This window comes from Rhamphochromis longiceps, linkage group LG19, assembly GCF_057381845.1.
Source record: "Rhamphochromis longiceps isolate RC_006_pf linkage group LG19, R_longiceps_female_GT1.1, whole genome shotgun sequence".
Taxonomy (NCBI): domain Eukaryota; kingdom Metazoa; phylum Chordata; class Actinopteri; order Cichliformes; family Cichlidae; genus Rhamphochromis; species Rhamphochromis longiceps.
The window spans coordinates 30,146,563-30,166,931 of NC_140575.1; the positions used below are offsets into that span (position 1 = coordinate 30,146,563).

Genomic DNA, 20,369 nt, shown 5'->3' on the forward strand with positions numbered 1-20,369 from the left:
ACTGCTTACTTTTAGTCAGTTTTTTAGTCAGTGAGAGTAGATTTCCTGCGTGCTCGGGCACACAGTTCTGGCTGTGATCACAGGAGAGTCTCTTAATGAGCGACAGCTAATCAAAAGATATTTAGTAAAGGGGGATAAAGCAAAAATAACCGATTTAGGAAAGTGAATAAATTGAGGAGCTTCTTTACATTTTGCTGGGAAAATATGTATTGACACGTGCAAAACTTACATGGAAAAACAGCATATAAGACAAAAACAGCAAAAAACGGCTTTCTTGTAATTTCTTTAAGTCAGGAATAGTTCTCCAGGCTTTCCGAAGGAAATTCAAAGCTCTTCTTTGGAAGATGGATGCCTTTTGTTCTGTTCTCTGTCAAGATGATCGCACACTGCTTCATCAGTCTTTGGCTCAGTGAAGGCCAGCTCATGACTGATAGTGTTCCACAGTGTATTATTTTCTATCTAAGTATAGTTTTACTGCGCTGCAAGTGTGCTTGGGATCAATGTCATGCTGAAAAATGAAGCCTTTCGGATGCTTTCCAGATAGTATTGCATGGGGGATCAAAATCTGCCAACACTTTTCTGTGTTCGTAATTCCAACAATTTTGACACGATCCCCAACACCATTGACTGAAGTGCAGCCCCACACCATGACAGAGCCTCCACCATGTTATACAGGCTGAATTCACGGTTGCACCAATGATGTTTTGAACCAAAAAAATTCAAATAATCAACAAGACCTGCCCACCATTCAAGGCTTTCAGCTAATGAGTTTTTAGGAATTACCTTGTTGGTTCAAAACTACAATTTTACGGCCATCAAAATGTGTTTGTCATTTTTTGCTAATTCAAATAAAGAAATGGAAACAAATGATATGTTTTTGCAACAGTCTACTAGTAACAAAGGACGATTTAAAATTTAAACTTTTTTTTTTGCTATGCTGTCTGTTATGTGTGGACACAGCACTGGTTCATCCCTTGAGTTAGGTACATTTTTATGATCAGATGATTCATAGGCCAGTGGTGAGTGGTCCAGCAAAAACTGGTCACGTAGAAGGAGAAAAACTCTGCATCAGCTCCTGAAAGCCTGGAAAACTGTTGCCCAAGACCACGTTAAACACTTACAAGAAAGTCTGACTCCTTGGAAGAGAAATCTAAAGAAATGAGGGGTGGCTCAAGATTTTTGCACAGTGACTATTACACATAGGTTTGCCCACAGCTGTAAAAGTAAATATGACTTGCAGTACATGCAATAAAGCATTCAAAACAACTCAATTAGTCCTTGAATTTCCAGCTGCAAAGTCGAGAGCATGCACAGAAGTCTTACCAAATTTTTCACCACCAAGCTCGGCTCCATCCGGTGCCCTCAATCCAGTTTTATCAGAACCCGAATCATCTGTTAACACAGCAGAAAAACACAAATAAGTCAACAAAAGGCTGAGTGAGACATTAAGGTCCTCACTACAGTATAGAAGAATCTGAATAAGTAACAATTATTGCACATTTACTGTTTTGGGTGCATGAATACAACATCCGGTACACACTGACATTTCAGATGACAGGCTCATTTTAAATCCTTCCATTACAATCCCCCTCTTCTATTCTGTTATAGTCATTTTGCAGTAGCGGTGACCGGATACAAAAACAAGGCAAGAAAACTGTTCCTGGCTCTCACCAATTCAATTCAGCATTTATCGACAGGCTCTTCTGAGAGTGTTGCATGCTCAGGTCATACTGTGCAGCGTTTGGAAGTAATATGACCAGTTTATATAAGCTCGCTTCCAGGAGACAGCTGTGGAGTTTATGTCATTGGCTGACATCATACAGCTGAGCTGAGACAGGGGCTTAGAGGAAATATAATGAGTGAAACCTAATCGATGAGTTTGTAATGCGTATTCACTTTTCGAGTTAAGCAGTGATGAATTAATGAAGCAGATCAAGTTTCTTGCCAATATTTACCAATGAGTGCAGATGGACATTAAGCAGGTTATTATTGAAGAAGTGTTTCAATTGAATGATTTATTTTTGCGATATTAATGAGGTGCAATTGCACAAAACATCCTCACGTTAAAAAACGAAAAAAGAAACCAGCGTATGTGTAGCATTTTGGGAAAAAAGGATTATTTTTTTGTCATTTAGCAGCACCTCCATTTAACAGTATGTTTTAACAGCGATCCCATAGGAAAATCTCCCAGCCAGTTTATTACCTTCTAAGACTCGTTTTGATTCCCGTTTCAGGGCAGCCTCACGTTGGGATTTTTTTTCAGATGCAGTTTGGCACACTCGATTCCCTCTCAGGGTTTGATTGGGTCAGGTAAAGAGACCAGATGTGACTTCTAACCTCCTCATTCTGCCTCCCTCTGAGTCCCCCCGAAACCCTCAAAGCTCTCTGGGGTTCTCTGGGTACAAACCCTCCTTTGTTTGTCCCCTGCAGCACCAAGCCCAGCCATGATGTCATGGCTATTTGAAGGGGTTTAACTGGCCAACTATAATAACCCATTCCTTTAAAAAACAGCCTCCAGTGGAAGAAATATTTCTCTGTTGCTCACTCGGACTCTCCACATTCCTCCTGGTTCCTGAACCTCCCAATCCAAACAGAACATGGTCCCACACTGCCGGGGTTTTCTTTCTGACTTTTTTCTCTTTAATCTATTTCCTCTCTACTTTTTGGCAATTTCAGGGAACAATGGTGCCCTTTATAAGTCTGTCCTGTTAAAGCTATCCCTTGCCACTATTGTCCTTGCACAATGTTGGCTCACTGGACTGCAGACAGGGGTGATGTAGGACATCTCCTGGCTGCCATATGAAGGTTATTTTTGGAAATCTGAAAAATAAAATCAGTAAAGGAGAAGTGCTTAAGAAGCCTCCTCTATAAATGAGCATTTTTGTGTCCAGGAAGGTTAGTAAAAGCTGTTACACACTATGGAATCAGTGCTCTCTGTGTGAAGTCACAAATTCTTCACGCAAATGGGACAGTGCTCCAGTGAGACTCAGACTAAGCTGGCTAAAATACAGTCAATCTTTTTCCACACAGCTCCCATTCATTCATGATCTAGCTACAGTGTTTGGGGTCTGACGCCATTCCCTCCCACTTCATTCACAAATCCAGCCGCAGGAAACAGGTCACGATACACTGGCCTCCTGTGCCAGCTGAACCACAGGAAAAGGCCTGGATGATTTGGGGTCACAATGAGCTCCAGATGTTGTTGGGGACACTAATGTCCAGGGAAAGTTATGCTCAGTGGCCTTGCATCACACTCTGGAAATCTCCAAACAGCTCTCACATGTGATCAGTGAGACACATGGCAGTTTATCCAGCCTGACAACATCTCTAGAGAGAGGAGAAAAATGAACAATGCGAGCCAACATTTTCACCCTAAAATAAGGAGCGCTAATCCTGTAATATTTAATCTGCACAGACATAAACATTAACATGCAATCCTCTAAATGCTAATCAGACAATCCCATATTAATCCTCGTGAAGCCTTGCTGTAGCCCGAGCAGCTGAGGATGAGACTGCTGCATGCATCGGTCTATCCTGGCAGGGGTGCTAGGAGGTGATGGGGGCCAGTTGTCAGGAGACCACCCCAAACAGGGCCCAAACAGCCAGCTGGAGGGATTGAGGAGGCGCCATGTTGCACTGACTGACCAGATTCTTCAGATAGCTCTTGGGAGGACACGCTGTCCGCTGGCAGATGGGAAGAGGGATATCTCTCCAGCCTCAGTGGAACCCCCTCCACCCCGCCTCCACGGATCAGCCCGCAAAACCTCTCACTCTCGCACTTCCAGTCTCACTCCACAATCTTTATCTTACTGTTTTTCTTCTGCTTGGCCTCTCTGCCGGGTCCCAAGCGACGTCTTAGGAGTTATGCTCTCCATGCTGAACTTGAACAGCTGCCAGGATTTAGCTGACCCTCCTCCCCTGACCGGCACTATAACTGAATGCAGTTGCTCCTCTTAACATGTTCGCTCCAGTAAAAATAATACACGCACATGATGGATACTTCAGTTGTGCTTGGAGCCCGCTACCCCTCATTTACAGAATTTCAAATAAATAAACTATGTTCTCTGATCTCTCTAAGCACCATAATTTATCCCCTAAACACACACACACGGACAGCAGGTTTTACAGCATGCAGCTAAATTAAAAACCGTACACAATTAGGTGATTCAGTGTTACTGGAAAGTGTTGCTCATGATAATTGCAGACTATTTGGCTGTATTAATCTGACTTCAGTCCTGCAAGTATTTTGACAATGAGGCTCCCATAATCTTTGTGGCAACCCGAATGAAAATGCACCCCTGATGGAACAATTACCTATAAAAACAAACGCTGCGGCGATGGCCTGCCAGCGAGTAATGGGATGATAGACAAGAGAGCTGAAACAGAGGAGGGGGTGTTCTTGAGAAATGCAGAGTCCATTTGTTATGCACTCATTGCCACCAGCACCCGAGGATAAGTAGGAAATGGAACAAGCCAGTTCAGGATTAAGAGTCAGGCCAGAAAGTCTCCAGCTAACTCCATAAAGGGTCAACAGACTTCTGATAACAATCTCATGGAAATATGCTTCCAAGAAAGACTTAAGATTAAACTTGCAAAGGATTTTTTTTAAAGAAGTCTCAAAGAGGAGTAGGGCAATGCATGCTCTACTCAAAGCAATCTCTGATCTCAAAGGAATCAGTGCCAGCTTCATGCCAGCAACATCTAACTGTTCATTTGTCTTCTCACTCAGCGGAGCCACAACAGAAAGTCAAACCACACAAATTATCCTCAGGGAGAAAGTTATTTATCAGTGAGATTAATCGGTTAACTGTGTGTGAGAGTGTGTATGCCTGCGTGTCTTTATCTCCCAACTTTAAATCAATATTTAAATAAAAAATATAGCCCAAATAACCTCTGGCTCCACTCTGGATAAATACTTCATTTTCAAAAATCGGTCATCTCACATGTTCAAAGAAAACATCGGTCTGGAAAGTTTCGGAGCTCCTTTTTTCTTTTTCTTTTTTAATACTTATTTAGTTGTTTAGTTAAGCTTTTTCTCAACTTGGAAAGAGATCTAAAAATGTCACAACTACCGTATTTCCCGGACTACAAAGCGCACCTGAATATTAGCCGCACAAGCTAAAATCAGGGGAAAATCCTGTTTTGTACATACATTAGCCGCACCTGACTAAAAGCCGCAGGTGTTTCAATGTTGACTTATCATATGTAAGAGAATATGCACAAAGGGAATTGTCAGGAAAGAGATGGCTGTTTGGAGACACACCCCTTTTATTAATATTTTGAAAAACAAGTTATGGGTACATATTTGCACATGTAGTACATAACAGTAACCTACAGCACACCAGAAAAATAGATTCGGACTACCTTTTAGGCTCAGGTGCAGTGACACGGCTTTAACAAGAAGAAAAGTCAGTCATTCACCATCTTCCTCTTCTTCCTGCGCACTAAAACCACCAAAGTCCTCTTCTCCAATGTCGGAAACGAACAGGCTCAGGATGGCTTCGTCATCCACTCTCCGCTTCTCTCCTTCGTTGTCACTTTCAAAACCAAAGAAATCCTCGTTGTCAGTGTCAGAGTCGAACACCCTCAGAAGGGCCGTGGCGGTGTCCTCCTCTCCATCATGCAGCAGTCCAGCCCTTCAAAATCCGTTGGTGATCGTGGATGTTTTCGCACTTTTCCACGCTGTCAGAATCCACCGGTGGAGTTGGGCATAACTTGCTTTTCGCAAGTTTATCGCCGCTCGTCATCCACGCCTCCTGCTGAATGCGTAGCGCTACTTTGAAGTTTGTTTTTCGCGCTACTTCGTACGGCACTACGTTGCCTGGCGGACGGACATGTGACTAACATACCACTCTTGAACCCCGATCCTTCCGCCAGGCAACGTAGTGCCGTACAACAGCGGAACAAACAAAACAAATCGTCTTATGATATCACAAAAATCATGGAAAATCCATAGAAAAGCCGCACCTGACTAAAAGCCGCAGGGTTCAAAGCTTGTGCAAAAAGTAGCGGCTTATAGCCCGACAATTACGGTAGTTTATATTTGTCAAGTTTCAATGAAAATGATAAAGTACAATCCCCTAAATAATACTCCTTGCTTTTTCACAAATCTTTAAGGAATACAAAAAGTACTTGATAATTGTTTTTTCTGAATTTCCAGACACAAACTGACAGAATTCCTGGAAGTGCAGGCTGGAAAGTTTCATAATAAATGTTTATTTACTAACAAAACAGTTTGAACATGCTGCGAAAAGACCTTTTCAACATAGACGATTCATTAAATTACTTGCCTAACTTACTTTAAGTAGTTAGATTACTCGGCAAACATGTTTCTGATTTCAGGGGAAAACCCGACACCCACATCCAAACATATAAGGACCCAACTACCTGCTTCCACTTTAACTCACAGTCCCAGGTCAGCTTCTGCTACAATTACTACATTTCAGTACTTGAACCTCAACTGGACCTCAAGCTTCTATCACTGCTTTCACCTACACATACATTCAATGGCCATTTTATTAGATACGTCTTGTTATTACTGGGTTAGAACCCCTTTTGCTTTCACGGCACAGATTCACAGAACAGTCCTCAGAGTTTTTGGTCCATGTTGACACAAAAGCATCACACAGCTGCTGCAGATTTGCCAGCTGCACATCCATGATGTGAATTTCATGTTTCACCCCTCCTAAAGGTGCTCTACTGGACTGAGATCTGGTGACTGAGGAGGCAATTTGAGTAGAGTGAACTTACTGTCATGTTCAAAAATTTTGAGATGATCTGAGGGCACAGGCACATTATCCTTCTGCAAGCACCCATTAAAGATGGATACTCTGTGGTCACAAAGGAATGGACATGGCCAGGAACAATACTGTCGATACAAGGCAGGGTGATGTCGTGCCTCCCATCTGAATGCATCTGAATACGTTTTTCTAGTCTTATATAGTCCAATTTTGTGAGTTTGTCTGAATTTAGCATCAGTTTCCTGTTCTTAGCTGACAGGAGGGGCACCTGGTGTGCTCTTCTGCTACTCTTCTACATACTGTGGTTGAAACTAGTGGTTATTTGAACCGAAGCACTCTGGCCTTCTAACTCTGACCTCCGACAACAAGGCATGTCACATTTGTCTTCTTATGCTTCTTCTCTGTAAACCTTAGAGATGGTTTTGTGGAAAAATTCTAGTAGTGAAATTTCTGACAATATTACCTAATAAAGTGACTGGTGAGTGTATGCCTAGCTACAGTGAGTGCTCACACGTCATCTAAAACTTCCAGCAATTCAGATTTAACTCTAACTTTAGCTGAACTCTGTATTTTCACTACCAAGACTGCCAGCTCCATCTTTAACAAATTCTTTACACTCACTATAAAAAGTTCACAGGAATGTCCTTTAACTACACATACAGCCATAGCCACGTCTGACTTTGATACTATACAGCACAACTATACTACAAACCATTATAGCTGGCCCCGTGCCCCAGTCTCCAACCTTTCATTTTAGCCCAATCAACAGACACCCTCATTTTCAACTCACCAGCAACAGACAGAGGGAGACCCTAAAATAAACTTTGGTCTCATCTATTCCCCACTCATGCGCATGCTTTACTGCAATAAGGGCCGTTTTCTGAAGTGATTTGTGTTTTCTGCTTGTGCCTGATTATGGCTCTTCTTCGTCTGAAGCACGCCTGTCACAAGACCCGACTGTAACTCCTCCTGCGAGAGCGCACAGACTCTGGCCCAAATTAGGCATCTTAGAGTAATTAGAATAAACACAGCCTTCACGCTCCACTCCGCTCATTCATCATGTGCTGCTGTAGCGCAGAGGAAATGCACTGTGTTCAAAAGTGTGCAAAAGAGTAACACACTCGGTCAGATTGTGCTCTTACAAGAGCTGCGGGAGAGGCTGGAGACAAACTTTTACACTGAATGTGTTTCTTATTGTGAGGCTGCAGACCTCCTTCCTCTAAAGAGTGTGGCCTAAGGAAAAGGAAGAGCTGGAGATCCAATTGAGTCACAGAGGATGAAGTAGTATGAAACAATATCCCGTGCCGCTGTTGACTTTGGGCAGACAGAGGTAGAGGCAGCAACACATAGAACAGATGAGAGGATCAGCCACTAAACCTCCATAAATCTACTTGTTTTAGACCTTGACCTCTGTGAGCGATGCTTTCGTTTAACATTTAAACTGAGGTGAGATTTCTGACTGCCGGGAAAAGCTACAAATCTGGCCCCTAAACACCACAGCGGAACTGATGAGGCCCGACAGTACAAATCAGGGACTGACTCACTGCCGCTGTTTCTGGTTTTAGTTAAGAGACAGGTGACTTCATGTTTTATAGTTGCTGCATTAACAAGAATGACACATTTTTCTGCGAGCCAATGATCTCATCTCGTGAGCCTGCCGAGGGGCAGGTTATCCAAACCGAACTCCGTCCGCACTCACCAATGACGATGAGGGTGTAGTTGACGTTAACGCTACCAAAGCCGTTTGTTGCTTTGCAGATGTAGGTCCCCGCATCATCCGTCTCCACCTCTTTGATCTTCAGGCCCATGCGGAGGATGCGGAAGCGTATCCAGCCACTGTGGATGTTGCGTGCGTCTTTGGTCCACATTTTGAGGGGTGGAGGGTCTCCTTCCACCGGACATGGCAGCTTGATGGCACTGCCCACCCGGGCCGTCTGTCTGTGCTCAACTTTGTCAGACACCCGTGGAGGTCCTGAGGATGCAAGAAAATATGCAATTATAATGTCTCATATATTTCCTCATATGTAACAGCTCACATTTAAGTCAGTAAATGTGAACGCTCACTTTCAGATCATCTTTTTCTCTTCTTTGCTTTTTATGATGACACTGAGAGCATCTTCAGGCAAAACCAGTGAACAGAAACGAGAATTAAAAAGATGTTGAAGGAAAACGTTAGTCTGGTTGGTTTTAGACACCATTAAAATATAGTGAGATAGAAATCAGCTTAAATCCTTTGTAGACTCATGATGAAATAACATTATAGCTCCAAAGCACTACATAATCTTCTTTTCACAATCGAATGTCCCCACTCTACTGATTTTTGGCTGCTTTTGTTGTTCTTTACTATTTAAATGCTTTATACTTAATATATTTTGCTCATTTACCTGCTTTTTGTCTTCTGCCTTTCTTTCTGCAACATTATTGTTGTCTGTGCAATAATGTGCACTGCACCACTGTCAACTGAGAGTCTTATAAAAAAGGGGGCCACGTGATAAAGTTGTTTTGTTAACAGTGAAAATGTGTTTCTGTGGCTGACCACAATATTCAGATGGTGCTCCACATCTTTTAGCATTTGTAGGCCAAAAACATTAAAAGCACGCAGCAACTCACTGTGTTTCCCCCCATCATAGTGTAACAGACAATGAAACATCACCTGAAGAGGGATTAAGAGTCTTTAGGATGAAGTAGACATGTATCATTTAGTTTGTTTTTCTTCTTTTAGTAACATTTAAAAGTAACAGCAGTCAAACCATAAAAATCTAAAAATCTTTTAATTTGCATGACAGATTATAACTGAGTGATAATGAAAAAACAGCTTTATTCACACTTGCAAGTGGAAAAAAAAGCATGTGAATCCTGACTTATCAGGATCAAACCAGAGTCTAAAACAGTGAGATCAGAGGCAGATGAAACGAGATAGAGGCAATTTGTCATCTTCTCAATGATTACCCAAAATCTTGAAACCAGATTGTAATAATTGGTTAAGCCCTGTCGTTCACTGCCTGCACAGAGAGGGTGAAGTGTACTGGCTCTGGTTATGTGTAGCGTGCAAGACATCAAAGAGATGAGAGGGGGCGGTTCGCAGCGAGACGGACAGCAGCCTATTCTCCCGGCTCTTAATTGGCTCGGGTCTGGGCCCTCAGATCTGGTGAAGTGAAGCAGGCCGAAACACCCTGTGATGGTGTTAGGAGGCCTGCGCCGCTGGTCGCACAGCGCCGGGCCTCTGACTAACCCCCCATCAAAAACTAAACAAAACCCTGAATTACTGAGCAGAGCAGACGCGGAGGAGAAACAGGAGCTCGAGGGAGCGCAAAGAGGGGGAGGAAATGCAACCAAACCCTATACCTGCGACAGACCTCAAAAGTACACAGAGCACAAACTGCGGCTCAGGACAAATGGGCGCTCTGCTCGCAGTAAAAACAATGGAAAGGGTATGTACGCATGGCCTCTCCCAATGCATGCATGCATACACACGCACGCACAGGAGTCACATTCCTTCAGTGCATTTCACACATATGGTAAACAAGAAGTTCATTATCCTGACACAGGTAACTCCCCCTGGCATCCATCACTTTGCTTACAGATGTATCTCAGCTGCAGGTACAACATCTGGGCCGCTATCATTTCTAAAGCCAAAAATCTTTAACTCTGTCAGGGCTCTGTGTGCGGGCAGGCGTAAAGGAGGATCCAAACGCAGGACTCAGACACTAACTTGAAACTCAAAAACCTCAGCTTTATTGCTGGTACAAAAACAAAACATGAAGTGAAGACGGACTATGAAGAACAGAAACACACACAGGTATAATATGATGTTACGACACGACCCCGAGCATGGGAAAACACAGGGCTTAAATACACAGGGTAGTAATGAGGGAATGGGCAACAGAAGGGAGACACAGCTGGGGGAGATCAGGGCTAACGAGACGGGGGAGCTAAGCTGCACACACTAACATAAGACAAAGACTTTCACAATAAGACAGGAAACAAGAATTACTAAACCAGATGCAGACATGACACTGAACAGAAACTGCAACACACATGAGAACCCAAAACCTAAGAACTGATCCCTCACCAAGAATAACAGAAACAGATCCATAATGACAATAATAAACAAAGCACCAGAACATCAGAAAACAATCCATAATGCAAAAATAAACCAAAACATAATAAACTCAAAATACCGGGTCCAACGGACCCAGAACCGTGACAGACTCAGTCTCTTTTTTTCTCTCTCAAAAAAATACATACAGCTGTATAAGTAAAAAAAAAGAAGACATATTTCAGCGTAAAAGCAGCATAAAAGCAACGAAACCCTCTTTCCTTCACCCATAAACTGAGAGTTTTCCCTTTCTCTCTGTGGATGTCCTTTCCTGGTCCACAGCACGCACAGGAAATTGGAAGCGTCATTGTTTATGTCTGTGGAGAAAATGCAACCGCAGTCTTTTTGGCTGTTGTCAGCTGGCCCGTATCTCACTCCACAGCTACTAGGAAATCAGAACAGAGACGCTCACTGTTTCTCCTCTGTAGGATCTGATTTAGGACCACAGACACGTCCCAGCGTTGGCTCAGTGCTGCTCGAGCTCATATGGACCACGAGTCCTAAAGGATTTAACCGCCTCGGGAAAACATAAATACATTTCTGCCAAATCTTGAACAAATAGGCTACAGTTATCTCTTCCGACTTATGGTCTCACAAGCCACTCAACCATGTGTCCCTTCTGGATTAATGGAGAGGAGTGACTTACAAAAACAAGGCCTGATTCATGTCAAAGGTTTAGCTGAAGTAAAGCATCAAAACAGATTGAACTTGCAAAGGAAATGCTTCTGTCAAAGCTGCAAAATATATTTCTTGAGACGTAAGTACAAGTCGGAAGAAAATAAAAAGAGACAAGAGAACTTCTGAATGCCCCGTTTCCATTCATAAAAAATAAATAAAATTTTAAAAAAAAACAAGGGTGAACTTTATTTTTTTTGCACTTCTTTGCAGAGTGTTCGACACTTACAGTAAATTCACGCCGACCTTCCAGAGGAGGATTTCCTTCCAAGCTGAGATTTCTGTTGGCTTTATGTTTGTGGTGGTTTTGGCTAACCTGAACTCTCACTGCTGCTTCATTTACAGGCCCATTTTTCTGTTGCTAAATGTGTCCTTTCCAACATAAAGGAATAATTTGAGGGTTGGAGAAGTAACCTTATTTCCTTTATCAGTGCAAGTTAGATGAGAAGAAGTTTCTGATAAATACTGACACAGGAAAAAAAACCAGTTCCATCTCTAACCTCCAAGTTTTTGTACTTGAATAAACATGATATGATGTGCCAGTTACTGAATCTAAACATAAAGGCAGGAAGATTTTGGTCTCCTTAAATGTGTCTCTCTATGAAAAATCTATGGACTGGAAACGAGAGGAAACTAGAGGAGTCAGAGAGCGGCACTCCCCCCCCGAAGGGCAATGACTATACTAAAACTTTGATGTTTTATGATGCTTTTATTGCAGACTGACAGGATGACGTCAGTCTGTTTTCATAACAACACTTTGATGTCTGACCTTTGACCCCATGACCTTGAAACATTACATACTAAAATGGTGTATTTTATCTTCTTTATCCATATGACTGGAGCAGAACTGGCTGAAATCTTTGGCTTATCTAAGCTGTAAAAACTCGAGATTTTAAAATATATTCAAGCAGTTTGTGATTTTGCAAAACTTCATGGCAGCATTGTGAGGCGCAAATTTTGACCTTCAGCGGACGCTAGCAATAAAGGTCATATTCAAATGCTTAGCCACCCTAGGTACTGATGTCCCCAAAGGCCTAGTATATTGTTGTGAATTTTGAAGATAATCCATAAAAAATGAGGGTAATACAAATTTTCCTGATTTTCACATTTGGTGTGACCTTGAAGTTCCAATTTTCACCACAATTAAATCAGATATGATATGAAAACCGTAGCCGCTAGACAGACAAATAAACCAAACTGATTACATACTCGTTCCTCTCAGGGCAAGTCTGGTTGTGCTTAAAGGTGAAAAAAGCTGCCAATCACCATCATGACTGACACCCTTCATGTTGTGTTATATTAATGTTTTCTTTCTTTATAAACAGTCAACAAACAGTGTTTTCTACTAATAAAGGCCTTTCCCACAACAGCAACATAACTACTTAATAGATAAGAATTAAATACCTGAAGAAATCCTGTTGTGTATTAACAAAAAATGAAGCCAAATCTATTCTATATAATGGCCAGCAGGTGGCAGAGCCTGTGGTTCCAAAAAGATGTACAATTGTACAGAAAACTGCGATGGTTCTCAAGCTGAATAGTTTCTTTTCTTTTCTAGTTTTGAGTCTTATTGATAATGGCACGATGATACGTTCATCTTCTTCTTCTCATGCAGCTTGCGGGGGCTGGAGCCTATTCCAGCTGCCATCATTTTTAAAAATTATTGTCACGATTACAGCCAAAAAGCACACAGCCTTGTGAGATTACTGCAGTATCCCATGGTTTCTCAATCAGATCTACCTTTTATTGGGAGTTACAGAAATCCACAGCAGTAAAAAACATTGCATCTAGCTTGACTAAACATCTGTCAGAAGCAGAAAAGAAGCCAAATGCCATTGTCAGGTTTTTCATTGCATTGGCCAAAACCATCACCGAGTCATTAAGACGCACAACTTGAAGTGGTGTTTTTTAACATCAACTTAGTATTCATCTTCAAGGAAAAATGGTCATCTTTTTCCTTGCAGATGAATACCTAAATACATAACATCAAAAATGTCGTAGCAAGAGAGAAATTTGATTATAACTGGATTAAAATCCCTCAACCGACTGAGCCTGGTTCTGCCGCAGGTTTCCTTCCATTAAAAGGATTTTTCTTTCCTGCCCACTGTTGCCAAGTGCTTGCTCATAGTGGATCATCAGATTGTTGGGTTTTCTCTCTTGCATTGTAGGGTCTTTATAATATATAGCACTTTCAATCAGCTTTTGTTATTGGGCCCTATTTAAATCAAATTGATTAGCAATATGTTAAAAATTTCCAAATCAATAAAACAAATTCCGAATTTTAACTTGTATTTCTGTCTCTTTTTATTTTCTGTCAGTGGTGTAAACATTCAGGTCAAAGTATTAGCAAGCTAAATAATGAAATTCACTGAACTTTATCGTCTGTTTTCTTTTTAGTTGTATCAATGACTGCATGAAAGATGGACGACGCAACAGCTGCCATGTTGCACTTTTGCAGCCTGAGTTTTCTCAGTCATTGGTGTGGAGGGGAAAGCTATCCGCGGCGCTGTCTTCGGTGGGCCTGACGGTCTCCGTGTCTTGTGGTCCGGGTCATGACACTTCAGGGGTGGGTCTCCTTCAGGAAGTTGCAGCTGTGATTTTTAAATGAAAATACACTGGTCCTTGTATATAATAATAATATTGTTTCTTACAAATAAATACTGTTCAATGAATAATTGCTTACTATCATTTTTTTAGGAAATGGGTTGTTCTATTGTTCTATTAATGGAAAGATGCTCATGAATATGTCTTCTAAGGCTGTTTTCAACAGTTATTTCTGAAATTATTGCCCCACCTTCTTCCACCCATTAAAAAAAATACTACAAACGCCCCTGGACAGAGCTCAGTGTCAACCTGACTGAAATTGCTTCATTGGACATAACTGTATAATAATCGGTCTAATATTTTTGCAGTTTATGGCAGGAATAAAGCATATGGCTTAGATCTGTCACATCGATCAATTGTGCTGGGATCAATTTTTGAATAGCGTGACTTTGAAAAATAGACGCTATTTATTATCTAAACTTGCATGAGTTAAAAACTGAGAGCAGTCGATACAATTTAAATTCCATGACTTACAATAATGAACAACAGACCACACTGACACTATACAAGAACATCTGAAGTTTAACATGATCTACTTTCATGTAATGAAAATGCTAAAAAGTGTCTAAATTGAGGAGGTGCTGAGGAAGACTCCATTACTAACTCTGTTAAAATGAGTTTTTCAGCAGCAAACTGAAGGCTGACTGGCTGCTCTCACCTGTCCAGCAAGTCCAGCAGTTCTCAGTAAATGATGGCTACGTTATTGCTTGAATTGCCCAGCTAGCTAATTCTTGCAAAAACCAGAACACAAATCCAAGTTGGTGTGTTGCCAAAAATATCAAAAGATTCCTTCGGTTGTGATGAAAGGGTCTGGGTGATCTTGAACTTGGACACTCGAGCCACTCCTGAGCTTTTTTGGCTTATTACAGTTTTGGCTGTTGCTCCGAGTGCGAGGAATGTGCAACAAAATGACTTCCTCCCTCAATCTCCGTTCCTCCAAAGCTTTTGAAGTCTTTTTTGAAAAACAAGGCATGAAGAAGTGCTGAAATCAAGGACATCGTCTGAATAACTTCAGAAGTGTTTGTGTTGTGTGCATGATTGCATCGTTTCTTCGAGGGTGGGGGGGCTCCATTCTACTCCTCCACCTCTGCCCTCTCAAGGACAGGTTCTCTTAACCTTGGAGTTAAAAGCTTTGAAAGCACACAGAGGCCTTCTGTGCAACAACAACTCCAGGTCTGAGAAATGGGAAATTATTGCCCTTTTAAGATACACAGTTTAAGATGCCTGATATTCAATTTGTCATCACACCATAGAGGAGGTCGATTGTACTGCAACAGACTCTTTTCTGGTTACCTCACAAAGTATCAGTCCTCTACAGACACAGGGATAAATGGACATCTGCCCGACTCATGAGAAACTGGTGAGCGTTTACTTAAATTGTTGGAATTGCTGGAAAATGATACACGTGACCATATGGGCTTTTCCGTACTGCTGCGCTGGTAAAGCGCTGCTTATTATAAGCGAGCTTCATGTGTGAATGGAATCTTTCATAGTGCAGGAAGAGGAGGAGGAGGAGGCCTGGCGACTCACAGAATTAGCTCTGTTTTTCTTTGCTCAATTTGGTGATGGATTATTTTAAGAGAAAGGGGCACATTCAATAAGAAGCATTCTTGTGATTCAGACTAAATATAGCCAGCTTTTACGAAACCTTGTGAGCGGGTTAATGAGCAGTTGATCTGTCGTGCAGGCATCTGTGGAGGGAAATATGTTAGGAAATGTCAGGAAGAGAATGAAAGAAATAAAAAATAATAAATTAAAAAGTTAAAGACTACAAAAGCTTCCAGGCTTGAGCAACGCTCAGATGTGCTGGCAGCTTTCTCCTTGTTTATTTTTTTTCCTCTTTTACTAAACACCTGTGGATTTGTAATGATGTGTACATGCATTTTCTAGTCCATACAAAGTGCTTCGGCCTTAATCATTGCAAACATGTGAATAAAAGGCTGACTAGGCTGCTGACAGCCGTACCAATAGAGAACAGCTGGAAGTTAACCAACCACAATGAGACCAACCCCATAATGCACGCAACACTGTCCGCCTCAATGCACGATGCAGTTATTCAAACATTTTCCAATAAAAAGCATTTTGTTGCTTAATCTCCAGCCAACTGCAGGAATTTTCTAAGGCATCAAAAGGCTTTTGCACGCAGGCAGACTGTAGTGATTCATTACTAAGATAAACACAGATCTGAGCGAATGTGTCTTCAGTGTGCAGTATTTACATAAAGGATAAGAGGCACAGAGACAGACAGGAGCTGGAGAATGCTTCCTCCTCCTCAGGAGCACTGTGTTAGCTCAGCAGAAGGCAGAAGAAGGAGTTTAATGGAGCCTGTGCATCCAGGGAAGCATTCTACAACACATTTTCTTAAAGCCTTAGGACCAATGGCATAATACAAGTTAAAAAAAAATGAACAAATAAAAGCAAAGTTCAAGGAATATGAGAGACAATGAGGGGGGTGAAAAACTCCAGCTGGAAACCAAATCCAGAGCCGAAGACTTCACTTGAGACCGGAGGGGTTGGGCGAAAGGTGAGGTGGACACCGCAGCTCAGGGAGTGTGTGAAAGGCCAGAGCTTCTGTTCAGGGGCTGCTTCTGCTGCGCTCGGCTATACATTTCACAAACAGAGATAAAAATCTGCATAAAACAGTGAGACCGGGGAGGAGAGCCATCTTGGCAATTCAAGAAAGGCGGAGGTGAGGGTGGGAAGGGGAGGCTGGGTGAAAGGGGATGGGATACGTGGAGTGGCGAGAGCGGTTGTTCTGACAGCAGTGAGGCAGCAGAGGGTGAAGAATGCCGTCTTTTCTTACCCGTCCAGACGTCCTGCCCAGCAGCTTCACCCAGTGTGGTAATCAATACCGGTTATTTTCCCCTCTCGCCTTTCCAATCAATAGATAAGAGTCGGGTAAGACCAGTCGGGACAATGGCTCTTTCTGTGGCACCATCAGATCTGGGGTGAATAGCAACTGCTTTAGTGGTGGGAATAGTACAGGAGGAGCTATTGGATAACACGAGGGACTAGAAAAACAGCAGAAACAGGGTGGAATAAAAAGAAAAGGGGAATAAGATGCTCCTGTCAATCTATCTGATTATAGAAGAATCAGAGGAGTAACATCTCTGCCTCTGCTTCCTTCGCCCAGCAAAACAACAGCCTCCTGCCGACTGCTCATCAAAAGAACAGGAAAGAAACAGAGAAGAATTACTCCAGCGTCATAAAGCTCCGGGAAACATCTCCATCACGCGGCTTACCCTTAACAGGCCCTACTGTGGAGTCTTTGAACTCTAAGCTGCTATATTTCATTAAACTTGACGGCCCCAGCTGCCTCGGCTGGAGCAAAAAGCCTGTGCGTGTGTGTAAGCTTTTTTAGTCTCCTCTCTACTCTCTCCTGTGCAACTTAAACAGTTAATTAGTGAATATTTCTACTTGTAAATAAACCAGATTAATTCATTTAAATGTGGATCAGAGGTCTATTATTACCCCTGAAGCAAAGACAACCTCTGCTAACGTCAGAAAAAGTACCTTATATTATATTTTATTATTTAGACCCTTGTTTTTGGAACAAATTGATCACAAGAGAAGATGTGCTGAGAACCAGGTGGCTTACTGCCAAAAGCATCCTGGGGAAAACTTTTATGATTATGTGAAAGGTCTCTTTCACTTCAGGTTAAGGGGTTTCCATGAAGACTGTATTTTTCCAAGTGTGTGGAAGTATGGAACCCTATGGAAAGTCTTTAACCTGAATTAATAGAGGTCTTTCTTGTTGCGTTTTAGTCTTAATACTAGGAAGTGAAAAAGGGGGTTTGCAGTAGAACACCTCCTAGGTTGGTTTTCCAGGATGTTACCTGATCAACCAGCACAGAAAACGGGACATTTCTTTATTTATGGGCTGATCAGGGATCGTTGATGCCTGTTTGTTTCTCTGTGTTAGCAAGATTACCCAAACACTGAAGGAAGGAACGCGATAAAGATTGGAAAGGATCTTTCTTTAAGTCTGTGCAGTAGGGCATTGGCCTTGACGAAGGAGCTGCCCTTTGAATGCTCTTTTAATTACAAACACTGCTTTCAAAGAGACTTGAAAGACGTGTCAAAAAATAGCACTCTGGTTACAGTAGGAACTTCACTGACTTGTGCTGTGTAGTGGTGGGAAAAAGGAGTCAGGGGATTCCCCTTCTTTTCACTTTATTTAAAGGTGAATAGCACAATATCCTGAGTGATGTTACTCCTTTACAGTAAACAGAGGTACTTTAAATGATTTTAACAGTATCATGCCATCAGAGAGCTGGTGCATCAAATGTGTAGTAACTCCCCCAACAAAACGATATTTGACGACCTCCCCTTAACCCTAAATGACGAGTTTTGACACCTCAGTAATATGTGATATAAGATGTTTGGTTTGGTTTCTATGGTTCTTACCTTACTCAATGACTATTTTGCCAGTGAAATAAAAGCTGTGAGTTTGAGTTTAACTGTGTTTGCTAGTTCCACTAGCTGCTTGTCACGTAACAGTCCATGACAAGTTTTCTGGGGGGGTTTTCAAGGGTAGTTGCACAGTTCCGAAAAGAACTTTAAGGGTTATTCTTACTAAGTTTTCAAGAGGTAAAGTGCAAATGCAATTTAACAAATGCATAACTCACACCATTTTGATTTTTTAAGTCTACTACTCAGCCTTTATAAATGATGAAACTGTATATGTGTGAGATTGTCAAACACACTGTTGGTTATGGTCATTGTTGCTGAAGCCCATGCAGAATTGTCTTAAACCTGCATTCTTTGCAGTGGCCAGCAGGGAATGACGTTTGTGGTTCCAAAAAAACAAAAACAAAACCTACTTTTCACTTCATTATGACCTCCGTCAATACTTTCCTAATAAAGTTATGATCTCAGCAGCTACTTTAAAGTCTTACTTTAAGTAGACAATATTGTATAACATATCTCCACATTTAGAACAAATAAATGGTAAGACTGGGTATGCTTTATCCTGTGACTGAAATGCGTGCAGTGGCCTCATATTCTAAGTCAGATCAACTCCTCGCTAGGCATGTCTGTTATTAGAGCAGGGCGATATGGCCAAAAATATTTATCACGATATATATTTGAAAATTTGCGATAACGATATAACCGACGATATAATTGATGCGAGACAAAATACAACTCCACAACATTACTAGCGCAAAAAGACAACCTTCCATTTATTTTCACTTAAACAAGAAGCTGGTTTTTATGTACATTAAAGCTTTATAAAAATGTAACAGTGCAAATGCAAATTCCTTGCTGAAAGTTTAACCAAAAGGCATTTCCAGTAGAAATGGGCTGACATATCCTGAGCATAACCATGTATAATATCCACTGAAGTTAAAAAGAGGTGCTTTGCAACATTAAACTGCAGTGTGCAGTACGCATTTTTCGGACCATAAGGTGCACGGGATTATAAGACACATTAAGCGAAACAAAGCAGTCAGATAAATCAAACTTTATTAAACTCATTCTTCTTGCTTCCTCCACTTCTGTACCATTGATTCATTAATGTTGAATTCTCTGCAGCTGCTCTATTCCCATGTTGTTGCAGTATATTAATGACTAACCTCGTATTGTGGATGGATTATCTCAGTTGTTCTCCTGACTGAAGTTTGGTCCGTTTACAGCATCCTGCCATGCGATTGCATTTGTCTCTAACCATGAAGAACCTTCACGTTAACTTTTATAAGTGGAAAAGTGTTAGTGTTCGTCCTCCAGCTTCACTGTTTATGTTATGCTAACATAGCTGTGTCGCTAGCGATCACGTAGCACATCATTATATACCAGCTAGCCCAACTTCAGTAACCCTACAAACGTCACTGCTGTTTAGTTTCCTGTCTTCATTTATGTTGGAAGTGATAGCAGAGCTGTACGTTTGATTTTTTTCAGAAATCTCTCAGTCAGAACATGCAATATCATGTTTAGGTAACTAGCGAAACTAGCGAGCTAACTTCCGCTAGCTTCCTGCTAACTTCTAACTCCGTTAAATGTAATACATTTTGTTTTCATGGATGCCTGGAAGTTAAACTTTATAGTTACACCTGGTAAAGCAGCAATGCTGATCGTTTTATTAAAGATGAAAGAATTTAGACAGTTTTTAACTCTAAGTGATGCTGCAGTGTTGTTTGACCTGAAGAATACGGAGTTTAGGACCCAGATTACTCCCAGATTTAAGAGCATCTTAGTCCGACAAATATGACAATAACAACGGCCGCTTGCATGTTCTGCAAAAAAATGTGCTT

The 20,369-nt window shown here is 41.6% G+C and overlaps 1 protein-coding gene across 2 annotated transcripts in view; it reads right to left on the reverse strand.

Moving 5' to 3' along the window:
- Nucleotides 1–20,369, reverse strand: part of LOC146647062 (fibroblast growth factor receptor-like 1) — a 36,616-nt gene that overhangs the window by 4,279 nt on the left and 11,968 nt on the right. Inside the window, exons 2-4 of one of the 2 annotated variants that reach the window (XM_085392458.1) lie at nt 8,805–8,856; nt 8,440–8,712; nt 1,324–1,392 (exon numbers count right to left, since the gene is read on the reverse strand). In XM_085392458.1, coding sequence (XP_085248584.1) covers nt 1,324–1,392; nt 8,440–8,608 — 238 coding nt within the window. In that variant the 5' untranslated portion in view covers nt 8,609–8,712; nt 8,805–8,856. The remainder of the gene's footprint in view (nt 1–1,323; nt 1,393–8,439; nt 8,713–8,804; nt 8,857–20,369) is intronic. The other variant, XM_085392457.1, reaches the window with a different exon arrangement.